The 17,068-nt window shown below is 38.1% G+C and overlaps 2 protein-coding genes across 9 annotated transcripts in view; both read left to right on the plus strand.

Moving 5' to 3' along the window:
• Nucleotides 1-6,357, plus strand: part of LOC129237293 (putative protein kinase C delta type homolog) — a 53,784-nt gene extending 47,427 nt beyond the window's left edge. For all 8 annotated transcript variants that reach the window (XM_054871950.1, XM_054871951.1, XM_054871952.1 and 5 more), the window contains 7 exons: nucleotides 1,295-1,431; nucleotides 1,521-1,694; nucleotides 4,619-4,773; nucleotides 4,863-5,010; nucleotides 5,069-5,248; nucleotides 5,315-5,455; nucleotides 5,524-6,357. In XM_054871950.1, coding sequence (XP_054727925.1) covers nucleotides 1,295-1,431; nucleotides 1,521-1,694; nucleotides 4,619-4,773; nucleotides 4,863-5,010; nucleotides 5,069-5,248; nucleotides 5,315-5,455; nucleotides 5,524-5,673 — 1,085 coding nt within the window. In that variant the 3' untranslated portion in view covers nucleotides 5,674-6,357. The remainder of the gene's footprint in view (nucleotides 1-1,294; nucleotides 1,432-1,520; nucleotides 1,695-4,618; nucleotides 4,774-4,862; nucleotides 5,011-5,068; nucleotides 5,249-5,314; nucleotides 5,456-5,523) is intronic.
• Nucleotides 6,358-15,374: 9,017 nt separating this feature from the next.
• On the plus strand, nucleotides 15,375-16,868 carry LOC129236918 (uncharacterized). Its single transcript, XM_054871218.1, has 2 exons — nucleotides 15,375-15,380; nucleotides 15,453-16,868. Exons 1-2 carry the CDS (start codon nucleotides 15,375-15,377, stop codon nucleotides 16,866-16,868), a joined length of 1,422 nt encoding a protein of 473 aa, XP_054727193.1.
• Nucleotides 16,869-17,068: the final 200 nt, after the last annotated feature.

The following is a 17,068-nucleotide window of genomic DNA, read 5'->3' on the forward strand; positions in this document are numbered from 1 at the left end:
GCTTTGGAATATGTACTTTTATTAGAAAAGTGCAAAAAAAGTGAATAATATGTTATGGGAGGGTTGCCCGCTCAAGAAAAAAATTTTATTAAAATTCTTAAGGATTTGTGGTATTTACTGAAAAAAGGGTCATATAATTTATTTAAAGAAATATATATTATTATATTATAATTGGCTTGTACACCCTTTTTGGGTGTTTGGCCGAGCTCCTCCTCCTATTTGTGGTGTGCGTCTTGATGTTGTTCCACAAATGGATGGGCCTACAGTTTCAAGCCTACTCCGAACGGCAAATATTTTTTATGAGGAGATTTTTCATAGCAGAAATACACTCGGAGGTTTGTCATTGCCTGCCGAGGGGCGACCGCTATTAGAAAAATGTTTTTCTTAATTTTGGTGGTTCACCGGGAACCTACGTTCTCTCTGTCCGAATGGTAGTCCGAATGGTAGTCACGCACCAACCCATTCGTATACGGCGGCCGCCTATTTAAAGAAATATATGGTACATAATTTTCATAGTCTGTACTAATTCTTTGAGTAGTTTAATTTTTTTCATGACGGATGAAAAGGCATTGCAGATGATTCACCCTGGTCGCCCTTCTGCGGCGAGTTGTTCTTTTTTCGATATTTAATAGATTGTGCATCTGCACTTGGTTTCTGAAGATCACACGATTGGCCAGCAATAGAACCGACGCATCCTGTCGTTCCCACGACAGTCGGTTCGACTTAACCGAAACGACCAGGATTTATATCCGACCAAGAATTGTCACTTCAGCAGCATTCCACGTGTATGTATAAGGGATGTTTATGCTGCTACAACAACAACCACAACAATAAAAAGAAAAATATACTACCTGTATCCGAATGTGGACAGAAAACTTATTGGTTCTTCAGCTTGGGGATGCTCCAGCTCAATCCGCATTGACTTTCGATAGGGTGAAATCTGCACCAAAAGAAATACCTAAGATGATAAAACGGCACACGCGAGCTGCCAAGAGCAAACCTGCAGCTGTGTTTCGAACGATGGAAGATTCGTTTGGATGGCTGTAAGGGTAGGGGTGCAGAGTATATTAATCTACATACCTGTATTAATAGCAATAATAAGCCAGCATTTTTAGTTGAAGATAAAATATTTTACAGTGTCAGCTTTCTTATTTAACAGCCACACAGCCCCTACGTACGATATAAACATTAGATAAAAGGCATATTTCTGTCGCTTTTATTGCTTTCCTATAAGTAATTTCAAAATAATATTTTATCTTGACTGCCTTCTTTGACCGTAACACTTTATTTACAGAAACATCATATACTTATTCGCAATTTCAAAAGTTGGGGCGCTTTACGGCGCCAGCTACCGTTATTCCACATTTCAAAAACTATTCAGTGGACGATTTCCATTTCCTAGCTGTGTTGGGTAAAGGCAGCTTTGGCAAGGTAATTTTAAATTTTTTAATATAAAATATTAAATGCAAGTAAACATAAAACAACGACAACTTTTACTTGATCGCATTTTTAATTCTCAGGTGCTACTGGCTGAGCTACGCGACACCACCTACTACTACGCAGTTAAGTGTCTGAAGAAAGATGTTGTTCTCGAGGATGACGATGTCGATTCAACCTTAATTGAACGCAAAGTGCTGGCATTGGGCACTAAACATCCGTATCTGTGTCACCTGTTTTGCACATTTCAAACTGAGGTAAATAGGAAACCATCAAAAAGTCAAATGAAACATTTTATATTGGTCGTAAATTTATTAGAGAAAGAATCTCATTGCGACCAGAAATCGGTTCGAAAATTTCTAATTTATTCGTTTTAGTGAGTGGGTATTTGTTTTCTGCATATCTGTGCAAGCATTCGTACGGCTACATTTTACTTACATACATACATGCTTGAATTTACCTCCCAATTACAAATGATTTAAAGTGTTCCTGTCTCAATTTAAATAACAACAAATGTTGATGTTGCTGTGTCTTTTCGCTTGCATTGGCACATTGCAGCTACTTTCCTATTCTTAGATTCTTAAGTCTTTGGCGCTTTCTACTGCAATATTTACGTTGCTGTGAACTGCACATTTCTACATACACAGGTACTATCAGAGTAACGATAACTACCGTCGGATGTTCTTTCTTGAGATATTTTTCCAAAAACAGTTTTCAAAAATAAGCAGCGTTTATGCGTTCGCATTTGTGTGTGTATATGTGCGTACTTGCGTACGAAAACCGACTAACCCTGATGTGGTCGTAATTGCGTGTTTTACATGGGCGAGTTTTCGAAATTGTCACAAAATATTCGGTGTACACCTGCCGGCATCCTCCCGGCCACATGCCAAAATGAGCAACCCCAAATAACTCAATTAAATATTTGAGGAAAGGTGAAACGATAAATTTAGCTCATTGTTTGGCCATCGATCGGTGAATTCATTCGAATGAACGCGTTGTCACAGCCATCTCGAGCGATGGCCAATTTTCAAATGTGGATCAGGGCATTTGATTAAAGTGAATGTCGGCATTAATTGCGTACATAGCCGGAGGAGAAATCGGCCCAATTGTCACACCCACACATTAGATTTAAAGCAATGGTGGCGTAATGGTTTGCAGTGATTGTTGTGTTGCCGAAATTCGATGAATTACCTCTGCAGCGATGAATTAGCTCTGAAGCACTAAAGCGACTACAAAAGAGTAATATTTTTCGATTAGTAGTGCAATTTATAATATAATACAGATTTTCAAAAACTCATAATTATAATGCCGATCAGTGGCTTAGGGCAACAGGGCGCCCGTATATTTGTATTAATATATTTTCGTAAAGCGAATCAATGTGAATTTTATACCTTAAAATTTACATTGCTATACCAATTTTCCAATATATTGACATCATCGGCCTTAACAACCGTACAGTTAGTTCTGCCTTTTCCAAACTGGATAAAGAAGAAAGCGAATGGATCTGATGATGACAAAGACAAGGCTGAGTACCTCCTACCATCACACAAATAGGGGGCGCATTCGCGTATCGGCCCACGTCATTGTTGATAGTTATGATTTCAAGGTTGTAAGAGACTTCGTATATCGAGGAACCAGCATTAACACCGATAACAACAAATGCTACTTTGCACTAAGTAGGCACTTGAGTAGTAAAGTCTTCTCTCGACGAACAAAACTAACACTCTACAAGACTCTCATCATGCCCGTCCTAACGTATGGCGCAGAAGCTTGGGCGATAATAATATCCGATGAGGCGTCCCTTGGAGTGTTTGAAAGAAAGATTCTGCGGAAGATTTTTGGACCTTTGCACGTTGGCGACGACGAGTATCGCAGACGAGGGAACGTATTCGATGCGGTACCAGCTGGTGGTAACAAAAGAAGAGGAAGGCCTCCTCTGCGTTGGAAGGTCAGGTGGAGAAGTAAATACTAGGCTTCACTTGGTATGTCCAACTGGCGCCGGTTAACGCGAGAAAGAAACGACGCGTTGTTAAACTCGGCCAAAGTCACGCAAGCGGTTATCACGCTAATCAAGAAAAGAAAAATAAAAAAAATGCAGCGATTATGTACGCAATTTACAGAAAGAGCGATGGTCAATGTAGAACGCTGCAGAACTGCAAAGTGTTTTGTGACAAGTCCAAACAGAAAACTGTCAAACTTTCTTCTAAAACTTGGTAGTGAGCATATGACCATTATTGGAATGGTTGAGCATCCGATTTGCCTGTCTTGCTTGGAGGAGCCGGATAACATTGAGCATTTTCTCTGCGAGTGTCCTGCCGTTGCTTGAGCAAGACTTCGAATTTTGAGTTCCTATGTCATGAAAATGAGTAAAATTGGTTATCTCAAATTGGAGGATATTTCCAGATTGTCCAAAAAATCTGGACTACAGGATTATCTCTGTAACTACCACATCATCCTCTGTCTCTGTGTCTATCCTATCGCTTTCTCTCTGTCACTTCTCTCCTTTTCTCTTTGACTATCCAGCCTTTTACTTTCCAGAGCTTTGAATACAATGAGCGTTCCAGCCTGAATATTGTAGGAGTTACCATTTTTTCGGTTTTTTGGTTCACCTCTTTTCACAATTCAATTTCAAATTTCATTTTCAATGAAAAATACTATCAAAAGACTAGCATATAAGATCTAGGCTGACTTATTAACATACCCTATCATCAGAAAGTACCGAGAAGGTGATGTTGATTGTTTTCTTCGATTGCCAAGGCGTAGTGCACCATGGGTATACCTTCCATCGGTCCAGACAGTCAATAAAGAATATTATCTATCCGTTTTGAACAATGCTTGGATTTTGCATGATGATAACGCGTCATCGCACCGAGCCCAAATTGTGTTAGATTATTTGACCAAACACCAAGTAAATACCATCGTCCAAGCACCGTATTCACATAATATGGCCCCGTGCGGCTTCTTTTTGTTTCCCAAAGAGAATGCGGCGAATGTGCTGAAGACCATCCCTTCATCGACCTACTAGGGGTACATGGAGGACTGGGTCATATGAAGGAGTTAAATAAATTTGCCTGAAATTTAACTCTGTTTTGCTTTATTTAAACGTTCCCGGTACTTTCTGATCATAGGGTATTACATTAGTAAATGCATCTGTTCTCTACATTTTTTAATATTTTTCCAGAGCCATTTATTCTTTGTCATGGAATACCTCAATGGTGGTGATCTAATGTTTCATATACAGGAGAGTGGTCGTTTCCCGGAGGAACGCGCCCGATTCTATGGTGCCGAAATTATATCCGGTCTAAAGTTCCTACACAAAAAGGGCATCATTTACAGGTACAAATCCATTTTGTTACATATATACTTACATGCAAACATATTTGAATTTGGACTTATGTACGCAAATTTTTCATCCAATTCTGCAGAGATCTAAAGTTGGACAACGTGCTTCTAGACTACGAAGGTCACGTTCGTATTGCCGATTTCGGCATGTGCAAATTGCAAATCTACCTCGACAAAACAGCAGACAGCTTTTGTGGTACACCAGATTATATGGCACCTGAAATCATAAAGGTAAAGTCACAAAGCACGGAAGTTAAATTGTTATTTCATTTTATTCTCCAATGATTAGGGTGAAAAATACAATCAATATGTTGATTGGTGGTCGTTTGGTGTTTTACTCTACGAAATGTTGATTGGCCAGTCTCCGTTTAGCGGTTGCGATGAAGACGAACTATTTTGGTCGATTTGCAATGAGATCCCTTGGTTCCCTGTCTATATATCAGCCGAAGCTACGGGTATTTTGAAAGGAGTAAGTCTTCTATATAATTTTACTAAGATAGTTTGACGTGCTAAAGAAAAGTCTTTGTATTGGCAGCTACTTGAAAAAGATTACACAAAGCGCATTGGCTCTCAATATAGTCCCGCTGGCGACATCAGCGAGCACATATTCTTCAGGCCTATAGATTGGGATTTGTTAGAGAAACGGCAGTTACCGCCACCCTTTAAACCTCTTGTAGTGAGTATCCGATATCTCAAAAGTTATCGAGTTCATTTAAGTCACAGTGTTGTTATTCTTGTTCACAGAAACATCCCTTGGACACTCAATACTTCGACCGCGTTTTCACCAAAGAGCGTGTGCGCCTGACTCCCATCGAAAAGGAGATCCTGCAATCAATGGACCAGAAACCATTCGTGGGATTCACATATACAAATCCACATATCACACTAGACTAAAGTGAATGCTGAAGTTTACCTTGTTACACGCACTTACTTGCATATATGTATACTTATAAGTAGACAGGAATTAGGATTTATTGGAAAAATACTTTGCTGGGCGTTGAAGCCAAAAGCTGTGAAAAGATTGATTGGAATACAAAGTTTGTTTCAAACCAGTATTTAAACATAAATAATTTAGGTTAGGCAAAGGAGATTTAAGTGAAAATACTTTAGGGTAAGAACACACTCAGACGATTTACAACACAAATTAGCGTAGCTGAATAGCAACTAGTCGAATCCATTCAACATCCAGATGGTTATTCTTATTACTACGAGTACGTAAAGATCTTTGTTGTGTTGCAAGTAGCCGCTTGTAAAATATTACGTAGATAGTTTTAGCACCTACACACACACACACTTATTTCTTGTAAAAATGTTATCCAGAATAGATTTAGGAGCAAATCATCATACAAGTGAGGATCCGTGTATTGGACTTGTTTTTATAAAGTCTCACAAGCACAAGCTGTGGGATTCAATTTAGAACTTAACTTGTGAAGCGAGTAAACTCCCATAAAATGATGTCTGTGCGTAGAGATATTCTTATATTTATGATTTAATGTTACTTATATACAAACAAAATTATCGGGAATATTTTAAGTTACTCGTAATGTGTTTTAGAAATGCAAATGTAAATACTCCAACAATGAAATTTATTAATAAAATAATTTAAAAAATTCAATTTGATTGGTTCTCAGCATAAAAAGGATCCCAGCATAAAACATCAATGCAAAATTATTATTTAATTTCAAATTTTCAAAATACAGGCTACTAGCAAAACCGTTTGTGGATGCATGAAATAAAAATTGCATACAAAATTTTCAACGTGAAAAATTTAAAAAATATAAGGGTGGTATTACGACATTAGCCCTGCAATTGTAGGTAAGGTTGGAATAAATGGCTGCCCAAGCGGGGACTACTTGGACAAAGAATCAAATTCGTCCATTGTGATGCCAAAAGAAAAACAGAGGGGGACAGGGGGAAGGATTGGATTGGAGGATGATGACCAAACGGTTACTGATTACCTTGCGTTAACCTCTTCCAGCGCAGGTGTAGCGAACAAGTGAGATCCCATATATCTGCACCTTAGCTCAAGAGAGCAAGGCAGCTGAGCAGGAGGTGCTGAGATGATTCCACCTCGTCTTCCAAACAGCTACCAAAGAAAGGGCGGGCTAGGGCAATACCAAGTATCACCGCATGGAGACTTAACGGACAATGGCTGATAAGGACACCCACCAAATTCCAGAGCTGCAGCTTTGTTAGCCGATCTGCTCGTGGCTAGAGAATCTCGCGACTTTATACGTTTTCGCACTAACCCATCCCCGCTAAGTTGACGCGAGTTGGAACTCTATAGTGCCATCGGGATGTCATTGGCCCTTCCAAATACACCAAAATATCAGTTGCTTTTATAGTAAATAGAAGGAGCATAGAATGTGGACATGAAGTACATCAGTCCAGAGCCAGCGGATTTGAAATCGACAAGCTCTGTGGAATAAATACTTGTTTTGATAATTTAACTGCAAGATCAGAATTCAAGATTCTAGAAATTCTTTATTTATTCCGTCACCAAAAATTAAAAACTAAAACTGATTAACTAGCAGTGATTATTTCATAATACTACTTAATTAATTAAAAATGGTTTATGATTGCATTTATTATTTCAGTGGGTGATCCATTAAAACCTACTATTTCAAATTTAGCGTAATTTCGTGTTAGCTGCACTGCGTTGTTGTTTTGCATTGTAGTCATGGACAATTACGTGAATGCACAACGCAAATAGCAACGGTTTGAAATGGAAAACGGTTTGTTTTCATTTTCACAAAGAAATGGAGCTTACTAAAAACCCAAAAACATTTTCGACTGCACGTGACTATCATTCCGTTGATCCAGAGTACGATTTCACTGCCGGCAGGTAATAGCGAACTTCTAACCTCTTTTCTGCCATGAAAAAACTTCACGTAGAAAATATCTGCCACTCTGAGGTACCTCTAAACTATACACAAAAAATTGTAAGAGATGCTCTGCCACATGATTCAATTATACAAGGTTAAGTAAAGTTTGACAACTGATTTTGGATGCTACTTAATCCATTGATGCAATTTGGAAGCAAGGGAAAAAAGGGCATAAGTTTATCCCCTTTCTGAAAATGTAGTAAAAAATTGAAAAGGTCGTTGTAAGCCATAGAATAATTTTATGTTATTTTATAAGTGGTACCTAATTATTTATATTTTTAACTTAACTATTCACATGGATTTGTGTCATATAATATATGTATGTATTTTGACCATGCATCGGATTGGAATCTATATGTGCCATTTGTAAACCTACACTGAAGTAATAAATAAAACAACTTGAGAATAGTGGAAACTCTTAACGAGGAAAAACAACTTTTATTTCGTCACGTCCGCTAATCATACATTTGATTTTTTAACGAGATTACCTGCAAAGTTAGAAGTATAAAATCTGTGTTAAAAAAAGATAAATTTATATACAGTCACTCACATTCAAAGTCAGGCAGATGCATACGAAAACTTCTAGACATAATATCTATGTTTTGATGAAAGAAAACACGTTCTACCTTTTTCTGTTTTTTCACAAAAATTGTTTTATTTAAAAACAACAAAAAAAATATATTCCAAGTTGCTTTATAAAATGTTAATGTATAAAAAACTGAAAAAGGCCACTTCTCTGTCTCACATTTAAAGTCGGGCAAACCATGTTTTGCAAATATGCATACCGTTATTTCTAAATTTTCTATACTTGTATTAAAAGTTATTGTTCATTGTTACCTTGTCAATCATTGGGTGAGTTTATAAAAGTATTTTGCAAAATACCGCGTAATGGTAAACAGTCTACATTGGAGGAACGCAAAATAGTAATTCAACTGCACTTAGACGAAAAATCTGAGCGAGCAATATCGAAATTGATAAAGAAAAGCAAGTCAACAGTGCACGATATTATTGCTAGATACAATGAAAATGGTTTCATTGCAAATAAGCATCGTGAAACCCGTCCAAAGAAGCTTTCCTCCAAAGATGAGAGCATGGTGCTAAGGGAAGTGAAGAAAAATCCATTCATTTCTGCTCCAAAATTAACTGCGATGGTTAAAGAAGCTTCTGGGGTGGAGGTATATCCCGAAACAATAAGAAGACTTCTTCGAAAAAATGATTTTCACGGCCGAGTTGCGCGGAAGAAGCCCCTAATAAGCAAGAAAACCCAAAATGACCGGCTTGTTTTTGCTCGCCAATATATGACTAAGGATTTCGATTTTTGGAGCACTGTAAGTGGGGGGAAAAATAACAATTTCATGATTTTAATATTCATATTTTAGGTATTATTTACTGACGAAAGTAAATTTAATTTATTTGGATGTGATGGAAGGGGTAAAGTGTGGCGCAAACCGAAGGAGCTGGAGAAGAAGAATTTAAGAAAAACGGTTAAACAAGGTGGTGGATCTGTAATGGTTTGGGGATGCATGGTGGCGTCAGGAGTTGGAAAATTGCATTTCATTGATGGAATAATGAATAAACACGTTTATTTAACAATTTTGAAACAAAATTTGAAAGAAAGCGTGAGAAAACTAGGCATCGAAAGTAGTTTTCAATTGTACCAGGACAACGATCCCAAACATTCCTCATATGACGTCAAGAGCTGGTTGTTATATAACTGTCCAAAGGTAATAAAAACCCCTGCACAAAGTCCCGACCTCAATGCCATTGAGCATTTGTGGGATGAATTAGGTCGCCGGATGCAGGAAAGGCAGTGTACATCAATTCAACTCTTGAAAATTGCTCTGCAGGAAGAATGGAATAAAATAAGCCCTGATGTTTGCAAAAAGTTAGTGGAATCGATGCCAAGCCGGCTCCAAGCTGTTGAAAAGCAAAAAGTTGGAGCAACGAAGTATTAATTTTGCGTTGTGTACAAATTTTTTCACACCTGTGTATATAAATTTTAAGCAGTTATTAACAAAAATTCAGATTGATAATCTGCAACAAAAGACTTACCTAAATGCGGCTATGTAGCAGCTATTAATCAATGTAATTTTCACAGCACTTTCAATAGAATTAAAAGATGCGAAAGTCTAAGCAAAATGGAATAGGCAAAACAATATTGCCTGCTAACTTTTTCAGCAAAAATTTTAATTTCTACGCTTTTGAGTACTTTTTCTTTAGAATTTGCTCTGAAATAAAAAGTAGCTTTTCCAAGAGGACAACACGGATTTATAAAGTAGCTTCAAGATGGCTAACACAGGGTGAAAATTAGGCTACTTACATCACCTTCAATTATTGCTTCATGGCTCTGCCAAACGTGTCAATATGATTATTGAATTAAAAAGTGAGATGAAATACGCCATTCCACATTAAATCAAATTGCCAAGTTTTTTATTATCTTTATCTTTATATCTTTATTAAAATAAGAGCAGTAGATCTTTGCATTTGAAATTGTAAAATATGTAGCACTAAAGGGTCACCCCATATGTGCAAAGTGGGTGCACACTAAGTAAATATATTTGATATGAGCCGTGCACGCTCGTAGGGCCAAAATTCGTATGGATTTGAAGCCGAAATTGTTGCCAACCAATTTAGTATCTCATATTTTTTCCTCACGTTTTGATCACGCTTCTTCACTACAAAAGAGAAAATTAACTCATTAAGAGATGCGCTTGATCACAAAATTTTCATAACAGCTAGCGCTACCGGGTGAAGACATATTTCGATTATGCAGGCATATAATTATACAAATACATATGAAGGTAGGTATGTAGACCCATCTGCTACAACTGCGTGCATCAATACATTTAAATATTGCTTTCAACACCCTAAGCCCGAAATCATACATAACTAATTTTGTTTGCTAATCCCGAGTGTTGCTTCATAGTTGTATTCACACATGCGCAGTATGCCATGGTGTGTGCCGTACGTGGGTATGTGTACCGAATCTCGTTTCAATGGTAACGAATGCCAGTAGATAGCTCACTATACTGCTAAGCGCCAAAGTGATTACTGACTGCTGTTGGAGACTCGTATTAAATTCTCTTCTCTATTTGTGCTAAAGCGTACTAAATATTATTTACTTTATCATAAAGACATATGAACGACTTTAATTATAATTCTTTATTATCTTTATTCTTTACAGATTTTTCGTTGTTAAATTAGAAATATTTCGGTAGCCTTTTTACAAATATTTAGTAAATTAATAAACACGGAATTCAGATCGTAACCATTAACCCAATGGTTTCTAATGTCACTAATTAACTATTTTGTGAATACCGCGATTAAAGCCGTTTGTCCACTTTTACTTTTCTTCATTATTGATTGACACACTTAACAACTATAAGCACTAGGTCCATTTGATACCCTAATTCAACATTTAATTCAATCACACTCAGATAGGATTTAAGTTTACGGCTACTACTTAAAAAGAAAAATGATAAAAATACAATGCTGCTTATGCTCTTTAACGTCTCATATTTGCACGAATAAAAACGTGCAAAAAAAAAGGTCGTGTAAAAAATACATGCGACAAATGGTATTGGGAGATGTTCCACAATTAAAAAAAAATAGTGTAAATGAAAAACTTTAAATATTTTCCCTAAAAATCACGTAAAAGAAGTAATAATGAAATCCATATTACATAAGTATATATAAAACAAAGAGAATTCATTTTTATTACAAAATATTAAAATGAGTGTACAGTGAAATCCAATCAATCAATAAGTACAAGACGGATAAAAATTCAAATTAAGGAAAAACTATTTTACAACTATCATATTTATTTATTTATTTGTTTGTTAAACCAATGAATATAATATATTCTTATAGGGTAAGTAGATATTTTTTAAGGTTAATAGGCATTAAAAACAAAGAAAGTACAATTAAACTATTTATAATAAATATTCGAAAGTTTCTATAGGCGATCTCTAGAAAATAAAAAATCTATCTCAACAAATTTAGAGGTTTTACTAAACTCAGTTAAGGCTCTTGTAATAGGAGCATTTCGAGCATAAAACGATTTTGAGATAGCCAAACTAAACAGAAGAACTCCAAACTACGCAGAGCCCAGCCCGGAATGTTAAAGAAAATCCCCTTAAGAAGCACTGGACAGCCAACGGCAACGCGGATCAAATAAAAAATGAAATACAAAGCTAGGATTATGCAACTATTCATCAGTACTTGATAACAAGCGTGCACGTTTAGTACGGACTGGTCCAAAAGTCATTAGTAGATATGTCAGACATACCCAGCCCATTTGTCCGGTTTCATTCAAATTTTTAACAGCTTCAAAATAAAGATTCAACATTCAAAACCACTTTTTTATTCAGTAAACAAATGATTCAGAAACAAAATTGGATGATTATTTTTGCACCACCTTCTACAAAGATTACCTTGAATTTTAATTCACAGATGCACTTGGTTAGCTGTAAAATGCACCTATTACTCTTACACGAAAAATGTTTACTTGATAAGACATCCTTTTAGGAATCAGGTTTTGTTTAGAAAAACATTCTTGTTTTGAGATTCGTGTAAGAACGACAATTTACTAGTGAACTGTGTTATTTCAAAATCATATAAAAAAGGCGTATAAAAACGATTTGGGGGTAATTGAACAGGAAATTCGCATAAGACACGACTTTATGTTAAATCTGTAGAGCCAGCATTTTCCATCGGAATTCTTTTAGTGAAGCCGGAGTTGTACAAACAGTGCATGCCAGTAAAACTCCTTTAGGTATTTTTTGCAATGTCTGCTTTTTTGTTAATTTGCACTCGCTTTATTTATAAAAAAATCTGTTAAAAATTTAGAGCGCATGAAAAACAATGTTATGCTATTTTTCAAAAGTAAAAGTTAAGTAAATTTTTGAGCCAACCTATTGGTAGAATACCAATAAATTAAAAAAGGATAAATTTTAAAAATAATTTAAAAAAAATTGTTCTTCGATTTGCAATGGCACTTACTGTTTTTATGTATGCAACCGTCGGAGCCGAATGCGTTACTAAATGACTACTATTCGCTATTGACCGCACTCGAAACCACGGGCATGAAGAAACAAATTTAAATAGCAGTTGCCCTATTCTCGGTTCTACATATTTCTCGGCCTTCCTCTGATACCACCACCAGGAACCAAATCGAATATTTTAAAAGTCGACCCAGCCAATGTAGCCGCTGGATCTTTATTCGCTGCACCATGTAAAGCTCATATCGCTCATCAGTTCATCGTTTGCGATACTCGCCGTCACCAACGTGCAAAGGTCCAAAAATCTTCCGCAGAATCCTTCTCTCAAACACTCCAAAGAACGCCTCATCGGATATTGCTATCGCCCAAGCTTCTGCGCCATACGTTAGGACGGGCATGATGAGCGCCTTGTAGAGTGATAGCTTTGTTCGCCGAGAGAGGACTATACTACTCAATTGCCTACTTAGTGCAAAGTAGCACTTGTTGACAAGAGAGATTTTCGTTGAATTCCAAGGCGCGCATTGTTATCGGTGTTAATGTTGGTTCCTAAATATACGAAGTCTTTTACAACCTCGAAATTATAACTGTCAACAATGCCGTGGGTGCCGATACGCGAGTGCGCCGTTTGTTTGTTTGATGACAGGAGTCACGTCGTTTCGTCTTCGTTCATGACCAGACCCGTTCGCTTTTCTTCTTTATCCAGTTTGGAAAAGGCAGAACTAACAGCGCCCATTAAGGCCGATGTTGTCAATATCATCGGCATACGCCAACATTGTACGCTCTTATTAAACAACAGAAAAAGCAACTATGCAATTAGGCTCTGTAAAGCCATGTTGAGTACAATCAGGTCTGAGTAGTGTAATGAAGCCTCCTTTCAAACTTCACAAACGTCGTCAACAAATTTAAAAGCAAAAGAAGGCGTGGATTAAATTGTCATACTGTGGAATACTGTAATCTCTAACCACGACTGTTAACTTACATAAAAGGAGGCAATTTTGATGCAAGCGGTAATGGAGATAACGACGAAGATTAATAGTTACTTCCTATTTGGTAAGAGTCATTATTTGAATACATATATGATAGAAGTGCAATTAAGTTGCATTTAGAAAATATTGCGTAATTTCGCGAAAATCTTTTTTCCAGCTTGGAAGCATTCATTGCGTCGGCCAAGCCACCCTCATTTGAAAGGCAATTCAATAGTTCACGGAAGCATTAATTAAGAACGGCAGTGAAACATGACTTCACCCAGTTCTACTCTGAATACGTTAACATTAAAAAACAGACTTCACAAGTTGGCACAAATGGTTGGCGAATGGAACTTATAGAATCAAAATTTAAATCAAATTAAATTTTAAGTCGCGGTTTTCGGGGTAGATCATTCAGTTTTTACAGAACGGAACGATTCTTTCCACACACATTATAAGAGTTCAAAAAAAGTCAAAAAAGTTACGTTCAATAGAAGGAAGAAAATATGGCTTGATAACGTGGAAGCAGACTTAAAAGTGATGAACTTTTGTAATTGGAAAAATACTGCAAGAGAGAGAGTGAAATGTAGGAAAATTGTTGATGAAGCTATGGTCCACCACAGACTGTAGAGCTAAAAGAAGAAGAAGAATAACGTTTTTTTTTCATTTTGTTCCATTTTCAGCGTCCTATTTTCATATATTTTGCTGGCGGAGTGAGGATATCAAATACTTCAGCAAAATGTATGGAGCAAATAAGGCATCTCGTACATACATATATGTATGTTCCTAAGTTTCTAACTGGAAAACTATTTTTCGATTTTATGTTTGAATCTTAAAGTAATCTTATTTGACAAGTTCGGTTATTTTTCTTGTAAGAAAGAGTGTGACCCTGGAGGATGTATAGAATACAATGCCCTATAAAGAATCTTCTCTTGACGTTAGGCGTCTTAACGAAATTTGCTATGGCATTCCGAAAAGGTTCTTCGGTTATGGACGTACACGCTTCCCTACCAAAGACTTCAAAGATAAATAAATCTCACGCCAAGTCAGATGATCTGCGTTTTAGTACTCGATTTTTTCAACTTTTATTCACTCTGACAGCCGTCGATTAAAAAAGCTGAGCAGCCAGCATAGCACCAAAAGAGATGGCATTAATGGGTCAACATTTACATAAAAGCATAGATGAGCATACAGGCTAAAACTTGTCTGTAGGTATGTGCGAGCGTACAACATGATTTTACACGTAAGTTAAGGCAAGAAATAGACCACACTAAATACAAATGCAACTCATAACCGACATGAATAAATAAAAATGAAAAAAGACACTTTGAATATATTTCGGACACATTAAATCTTGCGGCTTCACTAAGCATTAGGTAACTGCATTGATTATTACTGTTAAGTTATTATCGTTTTTGTTGTTTCTCTTCAAACATTTGCCTGCTTTGTGGTTCGTGTAAACATTTAACTGACGATGCAATTGACTTGCCCCCACCAACGCTTCGTGTTTTCATGCCATTATCTATCATAGATTGAATATATGAGAAACAACAACAACTCCAAGTGCATGTTTTTTAATGCTGCAGGAAACCCTCATTGTGTTTCTCAAGTTTGTGCTTCCAGTCTTTTGTTTTTCGTATAAATGATTGGCGCTCGACTCGATCTGCATCACTTCGAATTTCAGCTGTCACAAACAAGTCATCTTCTCTGTATTTCCATTACCAAGCATTCAAAGAGAATACGAAATGAAGGTAAATTTTTAGTAGTCCTGGAGTAAATAATTCGGAATGTGTCTAATTTGTTCACTAATCTCTTCATAACAGATCTTTGTTTGTCTACTCGCAACTTTGGTTGCATCAAGTTCGGCGGGCTTTTTAGACGGCAGCTCAGGAGGTGGTGGTGGCGGTGGTCACGGTGGTGGTCACGGTGGTGGTCACGGCGGTGGTCATGGCGGTGGTCATAGCGGTGGATACGGTGGTGGCCACGGAGGATACGGTGGGCCGGGGGGCAGCGGAGAAGTGAAGACTATTCAAATCATTCATGAAGAAAGTGCAGGAGGCGGTGGAGGCTATGGGGGACATAGTGGTCATGGTGGTCATGGTGGTCACGCTGGTCACGGTGGTCATGGGGGATATGGTGGACATGGCGGCGGCAACGGCGGCGGTATCGGCGGAGGTGAAGTCAAAACAATTAAAGTTATTCACGAGCAGGGAGGAGCAGTAGGTGGGCACCATGGACACAGCGGGGGACATGGCGGCGGTATCAATGGAGGAAACAGCGGAGCAGGCCTTGTGATCAAAGTTATTCATGAGCAAGGAGGCAGCAGTGGATTTTCTAACAGTTATGCTGATAATGGCGGTTACAGCTACGGCGGCAGTGGGCATGGCGGTGCAATCGGCGGAGGTGCTATTGGCGGAGGTGCTATTGGCGGCGGTGAAGTGAAAACAATTAAAGTCATTCATGAGCAAGGGCACTCCGCTGGAGGCTATGGAGGTGGACATGCAGCAGGCGGTATAGGTGGTGGATCTAGTGCCGGTGAAGTCATTAAAGTTATCCATGAGCAAGGTGGTGCCGCCGGAGGATATGGACATGGTGGCATTGGTGGAGGCAACAGTTACGGCAGCGGTAGTGGGGGTGCGATTAGTGGCGGTGATGTAAGCACCATTAAAGTCATTCACGAGCAAGGTGGTTCTGTCGGAGGTCATGGAGCCGGTCATGGTGGCGGTGTCCATGGCGGTGGTGAAGTAAAAACAATCAAAGTCATTCATGAACAAGGAAGCGGGCATGGCGCTGGAAGCAGCTATGGAGGTGGTAGCAGTCATGATAATTTTGAAACAGTGAAATCCCTGAAAGTGATCGGTGAGTTGAACAATGGAGGTCACTACGGCGGCGGCAGCAACGGTGGCAGCTATAATGGTGGTGGCTACAACGGCGGTGGTGGTAGCTACAACGGTGGTGGTGGAGCTGGCTACTTGCCGCCAGTCAACGACTATGTACCCCCATCTCACGGCGGGTCTGGTCACCTGCCTCCAGTCAACGACTATGTACCCCCATCTCACGGCGGGTCTGGTCACCTGCCTCCAGTGAACGACTATGTACCCCCATCTCACGGCGGGTCTGGTCACCTGCCTCCAGTGAACGAGTATGTACCGCCATCTCACGGCGTGTCTGGTCACCTGCCTCCAGTGAACGAGTACGGGCCTCCAGCAAATAGTTACCTGCCACCTGCAGTGAAATAAGAGCTTTAAAAAGAACTGTTTATTAATATTCTAGGTTTAATAATTTACTTATATTTGTAGCCGTTGCCATTGTCTTTGTAAATACTTCTATGCGCATCACCACTTAAATTAAAAAAAAATATAAAAAAAAAAATATTTTAAAATCAAAATAAAAGTTTCGTTTTTTTTCATAAAGCATTTCGACTTCATTCGACTATTAT

The sequence above is a fragment of the Anastrepha obliqua genome, chromosome 2, assembly GCF_027943255.1.
Source record: "Anastrepha obliqua isolate idAnaObli1 chromosome 2, idAnaObli1_1.0, whole genome shotgun sequence".
Classification (NCBI taxonomy): Eukaryota; Metazoa; Arthropoda; class Insecta; order Diptera; family Tephritidae; genus Anastrepha; species Anastrepha obliqua.